The sequence below is a fragment of the Nannobrachium achirus genome, assembly GCF_963921795.1.
Source record: "Nannobrachium achirus genome assembly, chromosome: 8".
Taxonomy (NCBI): Eukaryota; Metazoa; Chordata; class Actinopteri; order Myctophiformes; family Myctophidae; genus Nannobrachium; species Nannobrachium achirus.
In genome coordinates, this window is record NC_137817.1 from 2388172 (window position 1) to 2413253 (window position 25082).

Sequence of the window (25082 nt, forward strand, 5' to 3'; positions counted from 1 at the left end):
TTAGGGGTTCAGAGTCTTGATAATTAACACCAACCTGCTCATCAGGAGCAGTTAGGGGTTCAGAGTCTTGATAATTAACACCAACCTGCTCATCAGGAGCAGTTAGGGGTTCAGAGTCTTGATAATTAACACCAACCTGCTCATCAGGAGCAGTTAGGGGTTCAGAGTCTTGATAATTAACACCAACCTGCTCATCAGGAGCAGTTAGGGGTTCAGAGTCTTGATAATTAACACCAACCTGCTCATCAGGAGCAGTTAGGGGTTCAGAGTCTTGATAATTAACACCAACCTGCTCATCAGGAGCAGTTAGGGGTTCAGAGTCTTGATAATTAACACCAACCTGCTCATCAGGAGCAGTTAGGGGTTCAGAGTCTTGATAATTAACACCAACCTGCTCATCAGGAGCAGTTAGGGGTTCAGAGTCTTGATAATTAACACCAACCTGCTCATCAGGAGCAGTTAGGGGTTCAGAGTCTTGATAATTAACACCAACCTGCTCATCAGGAGCAGTTAGGGGTTCAGAGTCTTGATAATTAACACCAACCTGCTCATCAGGAGCAGTTAGGGGTTCAGAGTCTTGATAATTAACACCAACCTGCTCATCAGGAGCAGTTAGGGGTTCAGAGTCTTGATAATTAAACCAACCTGCTCATCAGGAGCAGTTAGGGGTTCAGAGTCTTGATAATTAACACCAACCTGCTCATCAGGAGCAGTTAGGGGTTCAGAGTCTTGATAATTAACACCAACCTGCTCATCAGGAGCAGTTAGGGGTTCAGAGTCTTGATAATTAACACCAACCTGCTCATCAGGAGCAGTTAGGGGTTCAGAGTCTTGATAATTAACACCAACCTGCTCATCAGGAGCAGTTAGGGGTTCAGAGTCTTGATAATTAACACCAACCTGCTCATCAGGAGCAGTTAGGGGTTCAGAGTCTTGATAATTAACACCAACCTGCTCATCAGGAGCAGTTAGGGGTTCAGAGTCTTGATAATTAACACCAACCTGCTCATCAGGAGCAGTTAGGGGTTCAGAGTCTTGATAATTAACACCAACCTGCTCATCAGGAGCAGTTAGGGGTTCAGAGTCTTGATAATTAACACCAACCTGCTCATCAGGAGCAGTTAGGGGTTCAGAGTCTTGATAATTAACACCAACCTGCTCATCAGGAGCAGTTAGGGGTTCAGAGTCTTGATAATTAACACCAACCTGCTCATCAGGAGCAGTTAGGGGTTCAGAGTCTTGATAATTAACACCAACCTGCTCATCAGGAGCAGTTAGGGGTTCAGAGTCTTGATAATTAACACCAACCTGCTCATCAGGAGCAGTTAGGGGTTCAGAGTCTTGATAATTAACACCAACCTGCTCATCAGGAGCAGTTAGGGGTTCAGAGTCTTGCTCAAGGACTCTTTGATACCACTGTAACTCTGGGGGAGCCCGGGATCGAAGCGGTCGCTCCACCTCCTGAGCCACTGCCGCCCTCTTGCAAACGCCACTTGCAAAAATATTGTTTTTTGCAAGTCCTAGACAGTAGTGCTGAATATTAGTTATATTACTAATTCTATGCATTTGATGAATTACCTTGTGCTGTTCTTATAACTCGCTCTGGATTAAGAGCATCTGCTAAATGCCTACACTGTGTGCACAATCTTTTTTCATTGTTTGCATTTAGACCCGTCAGTCACTAACCTGGGACCTCCCTTCATTCAATGTTTGCAAAGCCTCAAAAGTTAAACGGAAGGAATTTAATTTCTATTCACTCATTTCACTGTCTATGTTCAAATGTTCAGTGCCAAAAAATTGTTTAATTGTTAAATTATTTGTATGACAACTGATCGTCAACTGAAATGTCACGATGATGCCGACAGCCCGTAGCAGCATCCGGAGAAATAGAGCATCACAGTGGGCGTGGTTTACTGGTAACCTCCTGTTCATTTCCTCATAGACTTTCACGAAAATATTTATAACAATTATTAACAATGATTTAGCCTTCCAGGATGTCAGAGAATCATGACCATGAAACCTTTGTTTCTGTGAAGAAGAAAAAAATGCAAATCACTAAACAAAGGGTATTTATTAAATGCAGTATATGAAATAGTTAAATAATAAAATATGTTTTAAATAGGATCAAAGGTTGTATGGTCATGATACACTGAGATCCTGGATGGCTTGGTTCGAGGCTTAACATAATTGTTATAAATATTGGAAATGGAAAATGAATGGGAGATATTTTTGTGGCACCAGTAAACCACTTCCACTGCGATGCTCTAAGAACACTAAACAAGGAGTTTGTACGGGGGACAGACTGACTGCTGGTTCATTATAAGAACACTAAACACATAGTTTGTACGGGGGACAGACAGACTGCTGGTTCATTATAAGAACACTAAACAAGGAGTTTGTACGGGGGACAGACTGACTGCTGGTTCATTATAAGAACACTAAACAAGGAGTTTGTACGGAGGACTGACTGACTGCTGGTTCATTATAAGAACACTAAACAAGGAGTTTGTACGGAGGACAGACAGACTGCTGGTTCATTATAAGAACACTAAACACATAGTTTGTACGGGGGACAGACTGACTGCTGGTTCATTATAAGAACACTAAACACATAGTTTGTACGGGGGACAGACTGACTGCTGGTTCATTATAAGAACACTAAACAAGGAGTTTGTACGGGGGACAGACTGACTGCTGGTTCATTATAAGAACACTAAACACATAGTTTGTACGGGGGACAGACAGACTGCTGGTTCATTATAAGAACACTAAACACATAGTTTGTACGGGGGACAGACAGACTGCTGGTTCATTATAAGAACACTAAACACATAGTTTGTACGGGGGACAGACAGACTGCTGGTTCATTATAAGAACACTAAACACATAGTTTGTACGGGGGACAGACAGACTGCTGGTTCATTATAAGAACACTAAACAAGGAGTTTGTACGGGGGACAGACAGACTGCTGGTTCATTATAAGAACACTAAACACATAGTTTGTACGGAGGACTGACTGACTGCTGGTTCATTATAAGAACACTAAACAAGGAGTTTGTACGGGGGACAGACAGACTGCTGGTTCATTATAAGAACACTAAACAAGGAGTTTGTACGGGGGACAGACAGACTGCTGGTTCATTATAAGAACACTAAACACATAGTTTGTACGGAGGACCGACTGACTGCTGGTTCATTATAAGAACACTAAACAAGGAGTTTGTACGGGGGACAGACAGACTGCTGGTTCATTATAAGAACACTAAACAAGGAGTTTGTACGGGGGACAGACAGACTGCTGGTTCATTATAAGAACACTAAACAAGGAGTTTGTACGGGGGACAGACAGACTGCTGGTTCATTATAAGAACACTAAACAAGGAGTTTGTACGGGGGACAGACAGACTGCTGGTTCATTATAAGAACACTAAACACATAGTTTGTACGGAGGACTGACTGACTGCTGGTTCATTATAAGAACACTAAACACATAGTTTGTACGGGGGACAGACAGACTGCTGGTTCATTATAAGAACACTAAACACATAGTTTGTACGGGGGACAGACAGACTGCTGGTTCATTATAAGAACACTAAACACATAGTTTGTACGGGGGACAGACAGACTGCTGGTTCATTATAAGAACACTAAACAAGGAGTTTGTACGGGGGACAGACTGACTGCTGGTTCATTATAAGAACACTAAACACATAGTTTGTACGGGGGACAGACTGACTGCTGGTTCATTATAAGAACACTAAACACATAGTTTGTACGGGGGACAGACTGACTGCTGGTTCATTATAAGAACACTAAACACATAGTTTGTACGGGGGACTGACTGACTGCTGGTTCATTATAAGAACACTAAACAAGGAGTTTGTACGGGGGACAGACAGACTGCTGGTTCATTATAAGAACACTAAACACATAGTTTGTACGGGGGACAGACAGACTGCTGGTTCATTATAAGAACACTAAACACATAGTTTGTACGGGGGACAGACAGACTGCTGGTTCATTATAAGAACACTAAACACATAGTTTGTACGGGGGACAGACAGACTGCTGGTTCATTATAAGAACACTAAACACATAGTTTGTACGGGGGACAGACAGACTGCTGGTTCATTATAAGAACACTAAACACATAGTTTGTACGGGGGACAGACAGACTGCTGGTTCATTATAAGACCACTAAACACATAGTTTGTACGGGGGACAGACAGACTGCTGGTTCATTATAAGAACACTAAACACATAGTTTGTACGGGGGACAGACAGACTGCTGGTTCATTATAAGAACACTAAACACATAGTTTGTACGGGGGACAGACTGACTGCTGGTTCATTATAAGAACACTAAACACATAGTTTGTACGGGGGACAGACTGACTGCTGGTTCATTATAAGAACACTAAACACATAGTTTGTACGGGGGACAGACAGACTGCTGGTTCATTATAAGAACACTAAACAAGGAGTTTGTACGGGGGACAGACAGACTGCTGGTTCATTATAAGAACACTAAACACATAGTTTGTACGGGGGACAGACAGACTGCTGGTTCATTATAAGAACACTAAACACATAGTTTGTACGGGGGACAGACAGACTGCTGGTTCATTATAAGAACACTAAACACATAGTTTGTACGGGGGACAGACAGACTGCTGGTTCATTATAAGAACACTAAACACATAGTTTGTACGGGGGACAGACAGACTGCTGGTTCATTATAAGAACACTAAACACATAGTTTGTACGGGGGACAGACAGACTGCTGGTTCATTATAAGAACACTAAACACATAGTTTGTACGGGGGACAGACAGACTGCTGGTTCATTATAAGAACACTAAACACATAGTTTGTACGGGGGACAGACAGACTGCTGGTTCATTATAAGAACACTAAACACATAGTTTGTACGGGGGACAGACTGACTGCTGGTTCATTATAAGAACACTAAACACATAGTTTGTACGGGGGACAGACAGACTGCTGGTTCATTATAAGAACACTAAACACATAGTTTGTACGGGGGACAGACAGACTGCTGGTTCATTATAAGAACACTAAACACATAGTTTGTACGGGGGACAGACAGACTGCTGGTTCATTATAAGAACACTAAACACATAGTTTGTACGGGGGACAGACAGACTGCTGGTTCATTATAAGAACACTAAACACATAGTTTGTACGGGGGACAGACAGACTGCTGGTTCATTATAAGAACACTAAACACATAGTTTGTACGGGGGACAGACAGACTGCTGGTTCATTATAAGAACACTAAACACATAGTTTGTACGGGGGACAGACAGACTGCTGGTTCATTATAAGAACACTAAACACAAAGTTTGTACGGGGGACAGACAGACTGCTGGTTCATTATAAGAACACTAAACACATAGTTTGTACGGGGGACAGACAGACTGCTGGTTCATTATAAGAACACTAAACACATAGTTTGTACGGGGGACAGACAGACTGCTGGTTCATTATAAGAACACTAAACACATAGTTTGTACGGGGGACAGACTGACTGCTGGTTCATTATAAGAACACTAAACACATAGTTTGTACGGGGGACAGACAGACTGCTGGTTCATTATAAGAACACTAAACACATAGTTTGTACGGGGGACAGACAGACTGCTGGTTCATTATAAGAACACTAAACACATAGTTTGTACGGGGGACAGACAGACTGCTGGTTCATTATAAGAACACTAAACACATAGTTTGTACGGGGGACAGACAGACTGCTGGTTCATTATAAGAACACTAAACACATAGTTTGTACGGGGGACAGACAGACTGCTGGTTCATTATAAGAACACTAAACACATAGTTTGTACGGGGGACAGACAGACTGCTGGTTCATTATAAGAACACTAAACACATAGTTTGTACGGGGGACAGACAGACTGCTGGTTCATTATAAGAACACTAAACACATAGTTTGTACGGGGGACAGACTGACTGCTGGTTCATTATAAGAACACTAAACACATAGTTTGTACGGGGGACAGACAGACTGCTGGTTCATTATAAGAACACTAAACACATAGTTTGTACGGGGGACAGACTGACTGCTGGTTCATTATAAGAACACTAAACACATAGTTTGTACGGGGGACAGACAGACTGCTGGTTCATTATAAGAACACTAAACACATAGTTTGTACGGGGGACAGACTGACTGCTGGTTCATTATAAGAACACTAAACACATAGTTTGTACGGGGGACAGACTGACTGCTGGTTCATTATAAGAACACTAAACACATAGTTTGTACGGGGGACAGACAGACTGCTGGTTCATTATAAGAACACTAAACACATAGTTTGTACGGGGGACAGACTGACTGCTGGTTCATTATAAGAACACTAAACACATAGTTTGTACGGGGGACAGACAGACTGCTGGTTCATTATAAGAACACTAAACACATAGTTTGTACGGGGGACAGACTGACTGCTGGTTCATTATAAGAACACTAAACACATAGTTTGTACGGGGGACAGACAGACTGCTGGTTCATTATAAGAACACTAAACACATAGTTTGTACGGGGGACAGACTGACTGCTGGTTCATTATAAGAACACTAAACACATAGTTTGTACGGGGGACAGACAGACTGCTGGTTCATTATAAGAACACTAAACACATAGTTTGTACGGGGGACAGACTGACTGCTGGTTCATTATAAGAACACTAAACACATAGTTTGTACGGGGGACAGACAGACTGCTGGTTCATTATAAGAACACTAAACACATAGTTTGTACGGGGGACAGACAGACTGCTGGTTCATTATAAGAACACTAAACACATAGTTTGTACGGGGGACAGACAGACTGCTGGTTCATTATAAGAACACTAAACACATAGTTTGTACGGGGGACAGACTGACTGCTGGTTCATTATAAGAACACTAAACACATAGTTTGTACGGGGGACAGACAGACTGCTGGTTCATTATAAGAACACTAAACACATAGTTTGTACGGGGGACAGACTGACTGCTGGTTCATTATAAGAACACTAAACACATAGTTTGTACGGGGGACAGACAGACTGCTGGTTCATTATAAGAACACTAAACACATAGTTTGTACGGGGGACAGACTGACTGCTGGTTCATTATAAGAACACTAAACACATAGTTTGTACGGGGGACAGACTGACTGCTGGTTCATTATAAGAACACTAAACACATAGTTTGTACGGGGGACAGACTGACTGCTGGTTCATTATAAGAACACTAAACACATAGTTTGTACGGGGGACAGACAGACTGCTGGTTCATTATAAGAACACTAAACACATAGTTTGTACGGGGGACAGACAGACTGCTAGTTCATTATAAGAACACTAAACACATAGTTTGTACGGGGGACAGACAGACTGCTGGTTCATTATAAGAACACTAAACACATAGTTTGTACGGGGGACAGACAGACTGCTGGTTCATTATAAGAACACTAAACACATAGTTTGTACGGGGGACAGACAGACAGACTGCTGGTTCATTATAAGAACACTAAACACATAGTTTGTACGGGGGACAGACAGACTGCTGGTTCATTATAAGAACACTAAACACATAGTTTGTACGGGGGACAGACAGACAGACTGCTGGTTCATTATAAGAACACTAAACACATAGTTTGTACGGGGGACTGACTGACTGCTGGTTCATTATAAGAACACTAAACACATAGTTAGTACGGGGGACAGACTGACTGCTGGTTCATTATAAGAACACTAAACACATAGTTTGTACGGGGGACAGACAGACTGCTGGTTCATTATAAGAACACTAAACACATAGTTTGTACGGGGGACAGACAGACTGCTGGTTCATTATAAGAACACTAAACACATAGTTTGTACGGGGGACAGACAGACTGCTGGTTCATTATAAGAACACTAAACACATAGTTTGTACGGGGGACAGACTGACTGCTGGTTCATTATAAGAACACTAAACACATAGTTTGTACGGGGGACAGACAGACTGCTGGTTCATTATAAGAACACTAAACACATAGTTTGTACGGGGGACAGACTGACTGCTGGTTCATTATAAGAACACTAAACACATAGTTTGTACGGGGGACAGACAGACTGCTGGTTCATTATAAGAACACTAAACACATAGTTTGTACGGGGGACAGACAGACTGCTGGTTCATTATAAGAACACTAAACACATAGTTTGTACGGGGGACAGACAGACTGCTGGTTCATTATAAGAACACTAAACACATAGTTTGTACGGGGGACAGACTGACTGCTGGTTCATTATAAGAACACTAAACACATAGTTTGTACGGGGGACAGACAGACTGCTGGTTCATTATAAGAACACTAAACACATAGTTTGTACGGGGGACAGACTGACTGCTGGTTCATTATAAGAACACTAAACACATAGTTTGTACGGGGGACAGACAGACTGCTGGTTCATTATAAGAACACTAAACACATAGTTTGTACGGGGGACAGACTGACTGCTGGTTCATTATAAGAACACTAAACACATAGTTTGTACGGGGGACAGACAGACTGCTGGTTCATTATAAGAACACTAAACACATAGTTTGTACGGGGGACAGACAGACTGCTGGTTCATTATAAGAACACTAAACACATAGTTTGTACGGGGGACAGACAGACTGCTGGTTCATTATAAGAACACTAAACACATAGTTTGTACGGGGGACAGACAGACTGCTGGTTCATTATAAGAACACTAAACACATAGTTTGTACGGGGGACAGACAGACTGCTGGTTCATTATAAGAACACTAAACACATAGTTTGTACGGGGGACAGACTGACTGCTGGTTCATTATAAGAACACTAAACACATAGTTTGTACGGGGGACAGACAGACTGCTGGTTCATTATAAGAACACTAAACACATAGTTTGTACGGGGGACAGACAGACTGCTGGTTCATTATAAGAACACTAAACACATAGTTTGTACGGGGGACAGACAGACTGCTGGTTCATTATAAGAACACTAAACACATAGTTTGTACGGGGGACAGACAGACTGCTGGTTCATTATAAGAACACTAAACACATAGTTTGTACGGGGGACAGACAGACTGCTGGTTCATTATAAGAACACTAAACACATAGTTTGTACGGGGGACAGACAGACTGCTGGTTCATTATAAGAACACTAAACACATAGTTTGTACGGGGGACAGACAGACTGCTGGTTCATTATAAGAACACTAAACACATAGTTTGTACGGGGGACAGACAGACTGCTGGTTCATTATAAGAACACTAAACACATAGTTTGTACGGGGGACAGACAGACTGCTGGTTCATTATAAGAACACTAAACACATAGTTTGTACGGGGGACAGACAGACTGCTGGTTCATTATAAGAACACTAAACACATAGTTTGTACGGGGGACAGACTGACTGCTGGTTCATTATAAGAACACTAAACACATAGTTTGTACGGGGGACAGACAGACTGCTGGTTCATTATAAGAACACTAAACACATAGTTTGTACGGGGGACAGACAGACTGCTGGTTCATTATAAGAACACTAAACACATAGTTTGTACGGGGGACAGACAGACTGCTGGTTCATTATAAGAACACTAAACACATAGTTTGTACGGGGGACAGACAGACTGCTGGAGCTGCAGGTTAGCAGGAAGAATGATTCACACAGATCAAGGGAACAAGCAGAATGAACGGTTGGTTGAATTACTCAACACCGCCTACAGTTGTCTACTCAGCCACTGGCGTGTGCACAACACTGTCACTGCACTGTGTCTACAACACTGTCACTGCACTGTGTGTACAACACTGTCACTGCACTGTGTGCACAACACTGTCACTGCACTGTGTGTACAACACTGTCACTGCACTGTGTGTACAACACTGTCACTGCACTGTGTGCACAACACTGTCACTGCACTGTGTGTACAACACTGTCTCTGCACTGTGTGTACAACACTGTCTCACTGCACTGTGTGTACAACACTGTCACTGCACTGTGTGCACAACACTGTCACTGCACTGTGTGCACAACACTGTCACTGCACTGTGTGTACAACACTGTCACTGCACTGTGTGTACAACACTGTCTCTGCACTGTGTGCACAACACTGTCACTGCACTGTGTGCACAACACTGTCACTGCACTGTGTGCACAACACTGTCTCTGCACTGTGTGCACAACACTGTCACTGCACTGTGTGCACAACACTGTCTCTGCACTGTGTGCACAACACTGTCTCTGCACTGTGTCTACAACACTGTCACTGCACTGTGTGCACAACACTGTCACTGCACTGTGTGCACAACACTGTCACTGCACTGTGTGCACAACACTGTCACTGCACTGTGTGCACAACACTGTCTCTGCACTGTGTGTACAACACTGTCTCACTGCATTGTGTGTACAACACTGTCACTGCACTGTGTGTACAACACTGTCACTGCACTGTGTGTACAACACTGTCTCACTGCACTGTGTGTACAACACTGTCACTGCACTGTGTGTACAACACTGTCACTGCACTGTGTGCACAACACTGTCACTGCACTGTGTGCACAACACTGTCACTGCACTGTGTGCACAACACTGTCTCTGCACTGTGTGTACAACACTGTCTCACTGCACTGTGTGTACAACACTGTCACTGCACTGTGTGTACAACACTGTCACTGCACTGTGTGTACAACACTGTCACTGCACTGTGTGTACAACACTGTCTCACTGCACTGTGTGTACAACACTGTCACTGCACTGTCTGTACAACACTGTCTCACTGCACTGTGTGTACAACACTGTCACTGCACTGTGTGCACAACACTGTCACTGCACTGTGTGCACAACACTGTCACTGCACTGTGTGCACAACACTGTCTCTGCACTGTGTGTACAACACTGTCTCACTGCACTGTGTGTACAACACTGTCACTGCACTGTGTGTACAACACTGTCACTGCACTGTGTGTACAACACTGTCTCACTGCACTGTGTGTACAACACTGTCACTGCACTGTGTGTACAACACTGTCTCACTGCACTGTGTGTACAACACTGTCTCTGCACTGTGTGTACAACACTGTCTCTGCACTGTGTGTACAACACTGTCTCTGCACTGTGTGTACAACACTGTCACTGCACTGTGTGTACAACACTGTCTCTGCACTGTGTGTACAACACTGTCTCTGCACTGTGTGTACAACACTGTCTCTGCACTGTGTGTACAACACTGTCTCTGCACTGTGTGTACAACACTGTCACTGCACTGTGTGTACAACACTGTCACTGCACTGTGTGTACAACACTGTCACTGCACTGTGTGTACAACACTGTCACTGCACTGTGTGCACAACACTGTCTCACTGCAGGCAAGTGAAGAGACCTTGATTACTGATTCACTGAACAACTACTGAAGGGGGGAGAGAGACAGAGAGAGAGAGAGACGTAGTGTGCCCCTGAGAAGGGTCAAGTGTGCCCCTTGAAACTGCTTGAAAGCCAGTATTGTATTTATCATTTTAAAAATGATTTAAACTAGTGAAAACAGCCGACAAGCACACAGCCTACAAGCAGTAGCCTGACTGCTAAGTCAGTCTCAATCACACACTTCGTTTTGGGATTTGAGTCTGAAACTGGGGACGGAGATTCTACTTCGCCGGGCGCGGGGTAAAGCCTATTGACGTCACACACACACACACACACACATACACACACACACACCAACGCGACGGCGACGTGGCGTGACATTGCAAAAATACGTTATTTCTCATAACATATTATATGTCTGCATGTTTACGTTAGTGCAAAATGGTATTAAAACGTGATGAAACAGCACTATTGCATCGTTTATTAAAATAATACGAGTCGAGTCTGACTCCGCCATGACAGTTTTCACGGACCAATCAGAGTCCACTAGACTCTCACGTGGGCAGAGGACACCAATCAGAGTCCACGAGCGAGTCTCACGTGAGCTCAAGAGCTCTGTTTGGAGGGGGCTGGGACCGGAGCAGCCAAGCCACGTGCCCCAAGCATACAACCCTGATTGGCCCATTCAATTCGCCCGCTCTAAGGGCGCCTTCAAAATAGATTAAAATATGTGCAGTTTCAGTCCACACTACAAACCACCCACCAGCAGGGGGTGGTGATGTGCGGACTGAAGTGTCAGGCTATACAAGCAGTGCTTGTAGATCTGCTGTTTTCACTACTGTTGTGCGACAACCTTGTATGATGAAGCAGGGCTTTACTTTGCGAAGAAACGTACACATTTGAAACTTGTTTCTTCCCGACAGTGACGATATTCACACCCCCGTATTATGTTGGTGTGCCCATGGATTCTTGGGACATGAAAAGTGTGCCCATGCAGAAAAAAGGTTGAGAAACACTGGACTAGAGAGAGAGAGAGCATGTGATAAATACAAACACATCAGAGAGGAATACTACCCTAAATTCATACAAATAACAAAAACAAAGATACAGTTTGACTCCATCCAGGCAATCCCCCTGTTTACTAGGTGAGAAAGCTCAATGTTCAAGGTTGGCAGCAAAACATGTAGCAGCCTGTCACAAAATGAGGGACAACGGGTGAACACTATAAGTGTTGAACACAATGAATAGACTAATGTCATTTTGCTTATATTTTTCTTTGTTTTGTTCATATTGATTGTTCTGATTTTGAATATGTATTATTTATATAATCATTTTGTATCATACTGTATGTAATGCTTTGGCAATGTAAGAATGAATGCTTGTCATGCCAATAAAGCAAATTTGAATTTGAATTTGAATTTGAATTTGAATTTGAGAGAGAGAGAGAGAGAGAGAGAGAGGTTTTTAGAGAGAGGGCGAGATCATTTAGCGACCTACAACCGGGTCGCGACGTGGTCGGTAGTTTTCAGCGACCGGGTCGCAAAATCGAGCGACCGGGTCGCTAAATGGAGCGACCGGGTCGCTAAATCACCGACCGCGGCACTAAAGCGAGCGACCGGGTCGCTAAATGGAGCGACCGGGTCGCTAAATCACCGACCGCGGCACTAAAGCGAGCGACCGGGTCGCTAAATCGACCGACTGGGACGCTAATTCCATCGACCGGGACGCTAATTCCACCGACTGGGACGCTAATCCAGCGACCGGGTAGGTAAATCCACCGACCGGTGGTCGCTTCCACCGACCTACTAACCCTAACCCTAACCCTAACCCTAAACCTAACCTCAGTAACCTTACCTCAGTTAGGCTAACCTGCCACGCAACCTCCCGACCGTTACCTCAGTTAGGCTAACCTGCCACGCAACCTCCCGACTGGGTCGCTAAATCACCGACCGCGTCGCTAAATCACCGACCGCGTTGCTAAAGCGAGCGACCGGGTCGCTAAATCGACCGACTGGGGCGCAAAATCTTCCGACCGGGTCGCTAAATCTACCGACCTAAAACTGCAGGCAGGTCGGTAGATTTAGCGACCGGGTCGGTCGATTTAGCGGCGCGGTCGGTGATTTAGCGACCCGGTCGCTCGATTTAGCGACCCGGTCGCTGAAAACTACCGACCACGTCGCGACCCGGTTGTAGGTCGCTAAATGATCTCGCTCCTACTGGGTTTTTATGCAAATCTCACAACATCCAGCTGTGCCAATTAAACCAGTGGTTCTCAAACTCTTTTGGAGACAGTACCACCTTATAGTGATTTCTGGAGCCATACCCCCTTCCCCTGAACACCTTATAGTGATCTCTGGAGCCATACCCCCTTTCCCTGAACACCTTATAGTGATCTCTGGAGCCATACCCCCTTCCCCTGAACACCTTATAGTGATCTCTGGAGCCATACCCCCTTCCCCTGAACACCTTATAGTGATCTCTGGAGCCATACCCCCTTCCCCTGAACACCTTATAGTGATCTCTGGAGCCATACCCCCTTCCCCTGAACACCTTATAGTGATCTCTGGAGCCATACCCCCTTCCCCTGAACACCTTATAGTGATCTCTGGAGCCATACCCCCTTCCCCTGAACACCTTATAGTGATCTCTGGAGCCATACCCCCTTCCCCTGAACACCTTATAGTGATCTCTGGAGCCATACCCCCTTCCCCTGAACACCTTATAGTGATCTCTGGAGCCATACCCCCTTCCCCTGAACACCTTATAGTGATCTCTGGAGCCATACCCCCTTCCCCTGAACACCTTATAGTGATCTCTGGAGCCATACCCCCTTCCCCTGAACACCTTATAGTGATCTCTGGAGCCATACCCCCTTCCCCTGAACACCTTATAGTGATCTCTGGAGCCATACCCCCTTCCCCTGAACACCTTATAGTGATCTCTGGAGCCATACCCCCTTCCCCTGAACACCTTATAGTGATCTCTGGAGCCATACCCCCTTCCCCTGAACACCTTATAGTGATCTCTGGAGCCATACCCCCTTCCCCTGAACACCTTATAGTGATCTCTGGAGCCATACCCCCTTCCCCTGAACACCTTATAGTGATCTCTGGAGCCATACCCCCTTCCCCTGAACACCTTATAGTGATCTCTGGAGCCATACCCCCTTCCCCTGAACACCTTATAGTGATCTCTGGAGCCATACCCCCTTCCCCTGAACACCTTATAGTGATCTCTGGAGCCATACCCCCTTCCCCTGAACACCTTATAGTGATCTCTGGAGCCATACCCCCTTCCCCTGAACACCTTATAGTGATCTCTGGAGCCATACCCCCTTCCCCTGAACACCTTATAGTGATCTCTGGAGCCATACCCCCTTCCCCTGAACACCTTATAGTGATCTCTGGAGCCATACCCCCTTCCCATGAACACCTTATAGTGATCTCTGGAGCCATACCCCCTTCCCCTGAACACCTTATAGTGATCTCTGGAGCCATACCCCCTTCCCCTGAACACCTTATAGTGATCTCTGGAGCCATACCCCCTTCCCCTGAACACCTTATAGTGATCTCTGGAGCCATACCCCCTTCCCCTGAACACCTTATAGTGATCTCTGGAGCCATACCCCCTTCCCCTGAACACCTTATAGTGATCTCTGGAGCCATACCCCCTTCCCCTGAACACCTTATAGTGATCTCTGGAGCCATACCCCCTTCCCCTGAACACCTTATAGTGATCTCTGGAGCCATACCCCCTTCCCCTGAACACCTTATAGTGATCTCTGGAGCCATACCCCCTTCCCCTGAACACCTTATAGTGATCTCTGGAGCCATACCCCCTTCCCCTGAACACCTTATAGTGATCTCTGGAGCCATACCCCCTTCCCCTGAACACCTTATAGTGATCTCTGGAGCCATACCCCCTTCCCCTGAACACCTTATAGTGATCTCTGGAGCCATACCCCCTTCCCCTGAACACCTTATAGTGATCTCTGGAGCCATACCCCCTTCCCCTGAACACCTTATAGTGATCTCTGGAGCCTAGTACCCCCTTCCCCTGAATACAGCATTTGGCTTAGAAAATGCCCACCAAAAGTCCAGTTCCAAGGCCAATATGTTCGAAATAGAACAACATAATAGCAAATAAACATTGCTTCCTATTCAATAACAGTTGTACAGTTGACCTGCTCATCTGTAACAGTTTACAGATGAGCAGGTCCACACAAAGAGTCAGTGTTGTGTCATTGGCCAGAATAGTAAATACATCATTTCCATTTTCTCCCTACGTGATAAAAAACACTCAGGATAATCGTATCGTGGAGATTTAATTTAACGTGATATCATCCTCCATCATGCACTGGAATCAATTCACCTTTTATTTGCCAAGCTGCATATCCGCTACCATTTAAACACCATGTAATTTATTGGTAAAAGGTATTTATAATATACATACTTGATACATACTTGATACAGTCTTTTTAGCCGATCTACAAGCTCACAGCACGTCGCGTTGCTATTTTTTGGCAAACGTTCCGCCGCAGGATAATGGAAGCTGATCTACAAGCTTGTAGATCAGCTATTTTCGGCAAAGAGGTTTGGTGTAGAGGGGGAAAAAAGCAGACCAAGTACTGCTCTCAAACGCTCCATGTTTCTAATTTCTATCAGCAGTGGTGAAGGTGTCAACACATGGACTAAGTTTATTAAGTATTGACGTTTCAAGTGGTTAAATATCTGAAAACACAAATTGACAAGAATCCAAAATACACTGATGATTGTGCTGTCAAACGATGAAACTAAATGGAATCTATGAACAGGTTGTGGGGGTCCCTGCTTCATCTCTCTCTCAACTAAGGGGTCCTTGGCCCTGTCGTAGATTAGAGTTTATCATGATTGATTATGTGTGACGTTATAGAGTAGATCATGTATTCATTGATTATATTAATATCTAGGTCTGTATGATGATACTAATAGATAGGAGTAGAGAGGCCTCCCTCCAGGACAGTGTTTTCAGGTATACTGTTTACCCTGCAGCCATCCAAGGCATGTCCCGCCCAGGTGTCAGCGTGCTACACATGGCCTGTTTCACGGCCACACGGCAGAATGTTCACAGGAACACATGGTAGCGCGTCCTGTTTGTCTGACTCCTTCTCATGACCCTGCATGGATCTGTCCTGTGAAAGACCTGGCTTTGCACGAACACAGAGACAGGCCTCACTGTGTGCTTCTTCACAACACTAAACCTTATTCCATGTTCTCACCTCAAGCTGCCCTCTCTGCAAGGTGGAGGAGATAGCAGCGAATGTTGCATTCTTATAGGGTCTGTATCTATCCAAACGCACAGAGAGCAGGGGTGGGCAACTTTGATGATGGCGAGGGCCACTATATTTCCACCTTCACTGCAGAGGGCCACTTTGCATATTTGTCATATCTCATACAAAAGAAGCACAAATAGCAGATCTGCAGGCTCAAATCGCGATCAAAACGTGCGATGCGTTTTGAGCTTGTAGACCGGCTATTGTTGCTGATTTCAAACACATCTAGTTATATACTCATGTTAACTTCATGAACCTAAATACAAATAACTTGGACATAAAAAAATACATTTTAATACTACTATACTAGTCATTAAGTTACTAATATAGACTGATGGAATTAAAGCATGTTTGGAATTGCAACAGCTGAAATCAGTAATATATCAGTATTCCGGTATTAACCTGCGGGCCACATTAAGTGAAGGTGGGGGCCGCATGTGGCCCCCGGGCCGCCAGTTGCCCATGTATGAGTTAGGGGTTCAGAGTCTTGCTCAAGGACTCTTCGGGGTGGGCCATATTAACCAACATGTTGGCTCCTACAGGAGTTAAGGCCCTTTCCCACTGGGTGTGATAACGATAAATAATGGTGTTTTTCAATTGAAGTGGATGGTAGTTGGTAAAAGATGGACATATCGTTATCGCACCCAGTGGGAAAGGGCCTTTACTGTGTAGGCCACTTGGTTCTCAAAGTGGGACCCAGGGCATGAGGGGGTTCCAGGGGGTCCCAACAGGAGGAACCGTTTAAAATAGCCAATATACAAGGTTACAAGCCTACAAAGTGACACGTGGTGAGCTTGCTGATCAGCTATTTTGGACAAATCTCTTAGGGAGAATTACAATATCTTTCTAGATGGGAGTCTGGCTAAATAAATGCCAATGGTACATTCAAACAGATAGAGAAAGGTATCTGTAATGAAGCAGACAGCCCGGAACACTCCAAGTTAGATGAAGGCTTTTAGGTGCACGGCTCAAAAAAGCATATGAGAAAGAAGTAGTCGCCAGCACTCAAGGAATCTCCTTTTTACATGATTTTATTTACCTCAATGGACAGAGTGTAGCCAACGGACGCGTTTCGACCCTGTGGTTTTCTTCAGCGTTGTATATATGATACAGCATTCCTTGAGTGCTGGCGACTACTTCGTTCTCAACTTCTCATACATTCAAACAGAGCCTTTTACCAGAGTGCTTTTCAATATGCATTACACACACACACACACACACACACACACACACACACACACACACACACACACACACACACACACACACACACACACACACACACACACACACACACACACACACACACACACACACACACACACACACACACACACACACACACACACACACACACACACACAGCAGAGGAAACCATGCAAGGCACAAACCTACTCACAGCAGCAGTTAGGGGTTCAGTGTCTGTCTTGCTCAAGGACTCTAACCCAGGGAGCCTGGAATTGAACCAGGATTCCACAAATCCACACTAGAAGCCACACTACCACATGAGCCACTTCCACCCCTAGTGAATTTAACTGTGGGCTCGCTCCAGCAAAAACACACTTGTCTCCATTGGAATCCTACTACTAACACATTCTTTGAGCTAGAAATTGTATTCCGCTTTACGCAGTTATTATGGCTTGTACTTTTCTTTTTATAATCTTTAAAAGAAATAAATGATAACACATAAACAGCGAGGAATCCGCTGGGGAATACATTCTGTCTTAACATCTATATTACTGCTTGGGCTTGAGCTGAATCCAAAGTCTGTCCAAGGAGGCATTTTCTACTCTACATATTATATTTGGGTGTTATCAGCGATCCCACGCAGTTTCTGCAGGAGCTGCTTTTTCTAGTTACAATTACTGTACATATAAATTTGGGGGTCCTTGACAGTGAACATGTTAGACAAGCACTGACGTTGGATCCTTCATACGATCAGACAGACCCCAGGCTGAGTGATTCACCGTTTTATAAGCGATTTATAATAATCAAGGTAAAACACACACATAGAACATACAGTACATACATACAGCGTAGCGTCTCAGTAAACTATAGGATCGTAGAACGCAGAGAGACAGCGTAGCGTCTCAGTAAACTATAGGATCATAGAACGCAGAGAGACAGCGTAGCGTCTCAGTAAACTATAGGATCATAGAACGCAGAGAGACAGCGTAGCGTCTCAGTAAACTATAGGATCATAGAACGCAGAGAGACAGCGTAGCGTCTCAGTAAACTATAGGATCATAGAACGCAGAGAGACAGCGTAGCGTCTCAGTAAACTATAGGATCATAGGTAAACACATGGGCTTGGCATCGGATCTCATTTCAAGTTTTGCATAAAACTGCATGGTCGCCCAGGCCAGGTGGAGGTAGAGTCTTAAGCCCCTATCATAGTAGGCACCGCGGTGATAAGCTATCCACCGCGGTGTAGTCTTTTTTAAATAAAACTACAACATTACGTCATTACTCGCGGTGAAGAGCTTTCCACCGCGAACCCCGACACATCTCTCTGTTTTTTACTATCAGACAGATCGGCCCATCACCCCGTTCACTGATTGGTCGATCTAGACCGGTCAGTCACAGTGATAGGACTTCACCGTGACTGACTGTGATGGCCTCCACTTGTTTTATCACTTTAGGATTATAAATTTGCAGTGGTAGGCTCTTCACCGCAGACTCTGATAGAGGCTTTACACCACATGCCTGCAGTTACAGCAGGTATTTATTAGTGGGAATCAGACTCTGATAGAGGCTTTACACCACATGCCTGCAGTTACAGGAGGTATTTATTAGTGGGAATCAAGCCAGGGAATCTGTGATGCACTGTTGACCTCCTGACATGTTGATGTGCTTATGAGATCAACCACAACACCACACACCACTGATAAACACATCAACCAGGACCTGATGCTGTCCTGTCTAGGGCTGTCACAATTATTACATAATCGTCTAATCGTGATTATTTGACATTATCGCAATTATTTTGTCATAATCGTCATAATCGTGAATGTTGAAAGATTTCTGAAATAGTGGAAATAGCAGATCTACAATGTGTTGTGAGCTTGTAGATCTGCTATTTCCACTATCAAAGTTTTTCTTTTTTTTAAGTAAGTTGTCAAATATGTCAGTAATTTCTTTGTATATTTAGGTTATGTGTCATATCTACCATGTACAACTTCAAAGCCTAAAAGCCAAATAGAAATGTAATTATCAACGACAAAAACACAATTAAATCGTTAATCGCCAATTATTTGAGTGACAATTAATCGTCATGTAAAATGTCATATCGTGACAGCCCTAGTCCTGTCCTGTCCTGTCCTGTTCTGTTGTCTGCTGCACAAAATACTACACATATTATAAGCTAGTAGAAGCTCGCAGCGCAGCCCAAAGTGACACGCTGTGAGCTTGTAGGCCTACAGTATATCTGCCATTGTTCAGTAGCCAATGTATATACGGATAATGTGGCTAAAATCATTGTGATGCTGTTTTAACACATTTAGCTGGGGACCCCCGGTAGACCCCCCACCACCCCAAGGACCCCCGGTAGACCCCCCCACCTCCAAGGACCCCCGGTAGACCCCCCCCACCACCCCCAAGGACCCCTAGGGTTCACCACTCTGAGAACCACTGGTGTATAACTAATACATATCAAGACATGGACCTACTGTACTCTGTACCGGTTCCCTTGAACATAAAAAAGCTGAGAAAAACACAGATCTAAATCAAAACATCATGTATTTTACAGACAGACAGACAGACAGACAGACAGTGCAGTTCCAGGTTGTTTGAGCTTCTTCTTGGCAGCCAGTCACTCAGTCAGAGATCCTTGGTGTTGGCAGAGCAGAGCCAGCAGGCCTCTGGCCTTTTCAAACAGCAGCCTGTTATAGCCAGTATTTATTTACTTTATGTCCGTCTAGCTCTACCCTGTTGCAACACAACTACTGTATATTAACCACTGAAGCACTGGCCTGGGCCTTGGTCATAGGATGAAAGACTATCTTTGGCTGTCTAGCTGGGCTATACAGTATGTTGTAGGCCAGGGGTGCCCACACTTTTTTGACGTGAGATCTACTTTTACAATGACAAGCTCAACATGATCTACCCATCCAACATGTTTTAGCTGAGGGCCTGAGGGAGGCTATAGCAGCACTGGCAAACACTCACTGTAAGGGGGAAATACATGGGAAATACTGGGGGAAATGTCTTCATCCCATCCCATTCTGTATGGAAGTGGTAGGTTTTGGGGTTCTTTGTAATGCTACTGACTCTTGATGTCATATTGCCTTTTTTTATATATATTATTTATATATAGAGGCATGTCATGTGGTCTACCTGCACACCCTTGGTGATCTACTGGTAGATCACCATCTACCTTTTGGGCACCCCTGTTGTAGGCTGTACTTTCACTATTTGTTGAAAACCTTTGCCTATAATGACATAATAGAGAATATACAGGCAGGCTTAGCTCCTTTCAGAACCACTCGCTCCGCGGCTATGCTGCTCTGAGATGTGGTTCCTGCTCACAGCATGACCACATGAGGTTTCTCTGGGGGGTAGTTCACCAGGTTATCAACCGCTCTTACTGTCACCAAGCATTGTATCCCAAAAAAAAATGGTCCTATACCCGTCTCTTGCATCTCTACTTTTTTAGCGGCGGGGGTAATCCAATCGATTTGTTGAAACAATACTTTAAAAACGCTCACTTTGTCAGCCCGCTCTGTGTTTTTTTGTCATTCTGTTGCCATTTCTCGCGGGGAAATCTCGCGACACGCTCCCATTTCTCGCTTGAGATTAATGGCGTGGTTTAGTTGTTGCTTCCGTAACATTTCACTGGGAAAACACAGACCGGAAAACATGTTGGCAACAAAATGAGGGACCCTGGCACTAAATCTTCTCAAACCAGGGGGTCCACGGCCCAACAAACCAGGGTGGGGGTACACGGTCCAACAAACCAGGGGGTCCACGGCTCAAACCAGGGCGTCCACGGCCCAACAAACCAGGGTGGGGGTCCACGGCCCAACAAACCAGGGGGTCCACGGCCCAACAAACCAGGGTGGGGGTCCACGGCCCAACAAACCAGGGGGTCCACGGCCCAACAAACCAGGGGGTCCACGGCCCAACAAACCAGGGGGTCCACGGCCCAACAAAAAAGTTCAAAACGTTTGAAAGTATACAGAAGATCTACAAGCTCACGTGCGACGCGTTGTGAGCTTGCTGTTTGTAGATCTGCTATATGGTATAAAATAGGGCTATTAGTTGTTTGTATGTTTTATAATATTATAATTTATATCTGCAAAGTATCTAGTAACTGAGGTTTTCAAATAATGGAGTAAAAGTACAATATTTGGATCCGAGATTAGTGTTTGTTTGATAGATTGATTGAAGACTTTATTAGAAGTTTGCATAGGAAAAGGTACAGTTTCATGACAGTACAGTTCACTGGTACAAGGTCAACTAAAAGGAGATCCTAGAAAAGACTAAGCTTATTTCCACAGGAAACCATTGAAGTATCTCATATAACATTGAATGACAGATGGATAGAACACAGTACTATGCAGTAGATATAGTCAGGAAAAAAAGGGAAAACATTTTAAAAAACAATTAAAGAAAAAGTAAAAATAAAAACATACAGTATAGGTAAACACATAGAAGGGTCAGGGCTGGGCTATGTTTGTTTTTACCAGTGGAGAATTGGAGTAGAAGTAAAAGTATTGGAAATTGGAAATACTCAAGTAAAGTACAAATAATACCTTACTTAAGTAAAAGTACTTAGTTACTTTACACCACTGTGTGTAGTCTGTCTGTATGAGTGTCGTGCAGAACTTTGGTCCAACTGCTGTAGTAGTAGTAAGTGTAGCCTACTGTAAAGAGGATCGTTACTAAACACAGCAGTAGGATACAGTAGGACACATTGTATCGGCTCAGGCTCAGTAGGCTAGGCTACATAGTATCGGTAGGTTAGGACGGTAGGCTATAGTATCGGGTAGGTAGGGTAGAGTAGGTACTCACTCAAACACAGCGTCAAGTAGAGCAGCAGTACGGTGTTCAGAGAGGTTGTTGGACTGATCCCTTTGGTCCTGCGGTTCGCCTGGTCCCCGTGGTGGTGAGCTCTCATGGCTGTCTGGGTGAAGGAGCGGTGGTTCCGATCAATAAAGACTCGATCCTCTCGTCGCCTCAGAGCCGTAATGAAGAGCCGTCCATGTTGTTGTGTCATGACTGACTCACACCACCGTGTGTGTGTGTGTGTGTGTGTGTGTGTGTGTGTGTGTGTGTGTAGGATTACCTGACAAACAGGTGGATCAGGAAGTAGACGCAGCAGCTGCATATGGTCAAAAGGAAATATACTACTACTGCTATCTATATACATATATATAGACCTATTCTTCTTTTTTTTTTTTTTTGCAGCCAATAAAGCGTTGCCTTCCTCCTATAAATCCTTGTTTTGAGTGGTCTCATGTAATATTGTAATATTTTGAAATATGGACTTTTGATATTCATGAGCTGTATATGCTATAAAAATTTAAATATTTAAAAAAAAAAGGTTTGGAATAATTTGCTGAATTTGCTATTGAACAGGAGTGTCTGGTATGTGAAAAATGAAAGAGATATGGGACAGCGTTCTGATGTATTATGATCCTGTCAACAAAGTCTTATGATATTTAAAACTCAGGGGCGTCACAAGGGAGGGAAAGTGGGACTGAGTTACTGGGGCCCAAGGTGCATGGAGGGGCCTAGTCTTTAGCTACTGAAAAATAGATCTACAAGCTCACAGCACGGCTGCGAGCTTGTTGATCTGCTATTTTTGAAAAGTCGTGAAGATGTGTGCAAATCTTTGAATATATATATTTTTTTTAAATAACTACTAAAAAATACATATTTTGAGATGGGGGGGTCCGTGGCCAAATACATTTTGGGGGTCCTTCACATGAATCCGTTTGAGCAGAACTGACATAGAAACATAGGTTTTTCAAAAACCCTTAACAGGATGTGAAACATTCAAAGACTTGCACACATTTTTACGATTTTTCAAAAGCAGCAGATCTACAATATCTATATCTGCTATTTTTCAATAGTTAAAGCACAAATAAATAACGCACAATAATGCGTTCCCAGTCTAAATGGGTTAAACCCCCTCCCCCCTTTTCATCACTAAACCATCGTTTTCTGGGGCCATTTTTAGCCCAAGGATGTTTTTTGTGCAAAACAAATGCTTGCAATGGATTCAGAATCATGACAAACCCCTAGATAGACCCTCACATCCTACTTAAATACCCAGAAGAAAAAAAAGATTCTGGGTATTTTCCTCCTGTATAGAAAGTCGATGGGAGCCCAACTTGATTTGGCCCACTGTGGCGACCCCAAAGGTCGCCGACTCGGGAGCCTTAGCTAAATCATTAGAGCATGCCCTGAGCTACATCTGTGCAACATTTGGCGCTTTTAGACTAATATAACGCGAAATGGCCGTGTTATCTCCCTAATGCCCCCGACTACATAGTTCCCTGGTAACGTTGGCATGGTATAGCGTTTGTGTTTCACAGTGTTGTACAGTACAACATTACTATACTGTACGCTGGCTTATTGCCATCATTCATCAACTGCAGAAAGACTCAGAGAAGCCAACTGGCTTCTCTCCAGAACATGTGGTCTCATGTCTGTCACAACCCTGGAGTTATGAGATTATATCTACAACATGTTGGTGGAATAACCACACGTGTGTGCGTCGAGTGCGTGTGTGTGTGTGCGCGCAGTGTGTGTGTGTGTGTGTGTGTGTGTGTGTGTGTGTGTGTGTGTGTGTGTGTACGCGCGCACGTGTGTGTGTGCACACGTTCAATTCAGATCAATTCAATTCAATTCAATTCAAGTGAATCCCATTCAATGCTATTCATAGGAGCTTTATTGGCATGAGAACATATTTCCCAAAGCAAGCATCAAATAAAAACAGTCAATTATTGTACAACTAAAAGCAAATAAAGAATTGTGTCACATTGCAATTACAGTTTTTCACGACCTTAACTTCATGAACCTATTGCTTGCCCCGATTTGGCACTACTTCACACTCCCTTTTCTGCATTACACTCAGATTTTATTTCTTTACACTCCAATCTTTTTATATTTTGTGCCCATCTCTGACCGGAGGCATGATGCCTAAATCTACTGTAAATCATGTACCCAAATAAAACTTTTTGGATGCATATTTGTGTTTTATGTTTGACTATATAAAAAATGTTGGCCAACACTGAGTCATTTTACAAAAGGAGAAATAGCTCATTCTCCAGGGTCAATGTCATTCATATGGTGTGTTCCAATTCAATGGTATGTTTTCAATTTTGCACTCCAGTGTGCAGCAAATGCTT

The 25082-nt window shown here is 44.0% G+C and overlaps 1 protein-coding gene across 1 annotated transcript in view; it reads right to left on the minus strand.

The window, feature by feature from the left end:
• mpzl3 (myelin protein zero-like 3) overlaps nt 1–22964 on the minus strand; it is a 65159-nt gene extending 42195 nt beyond the window's left edge. The window contains exon 1 of the mRNA XM_080732190.1: nt 22738–22964. Within this exon, the coding sequence (XP_080588316.1) occupies nt 22738–22942 (205 nt within the window). The 5' untranslated portion in view covers nt 22943–22964. The remainder of the gene's footprint in view (nt 1–22737) is intronic.
• Nucleotides 22965–25082: the final 2118 nt, after the last annotated feature.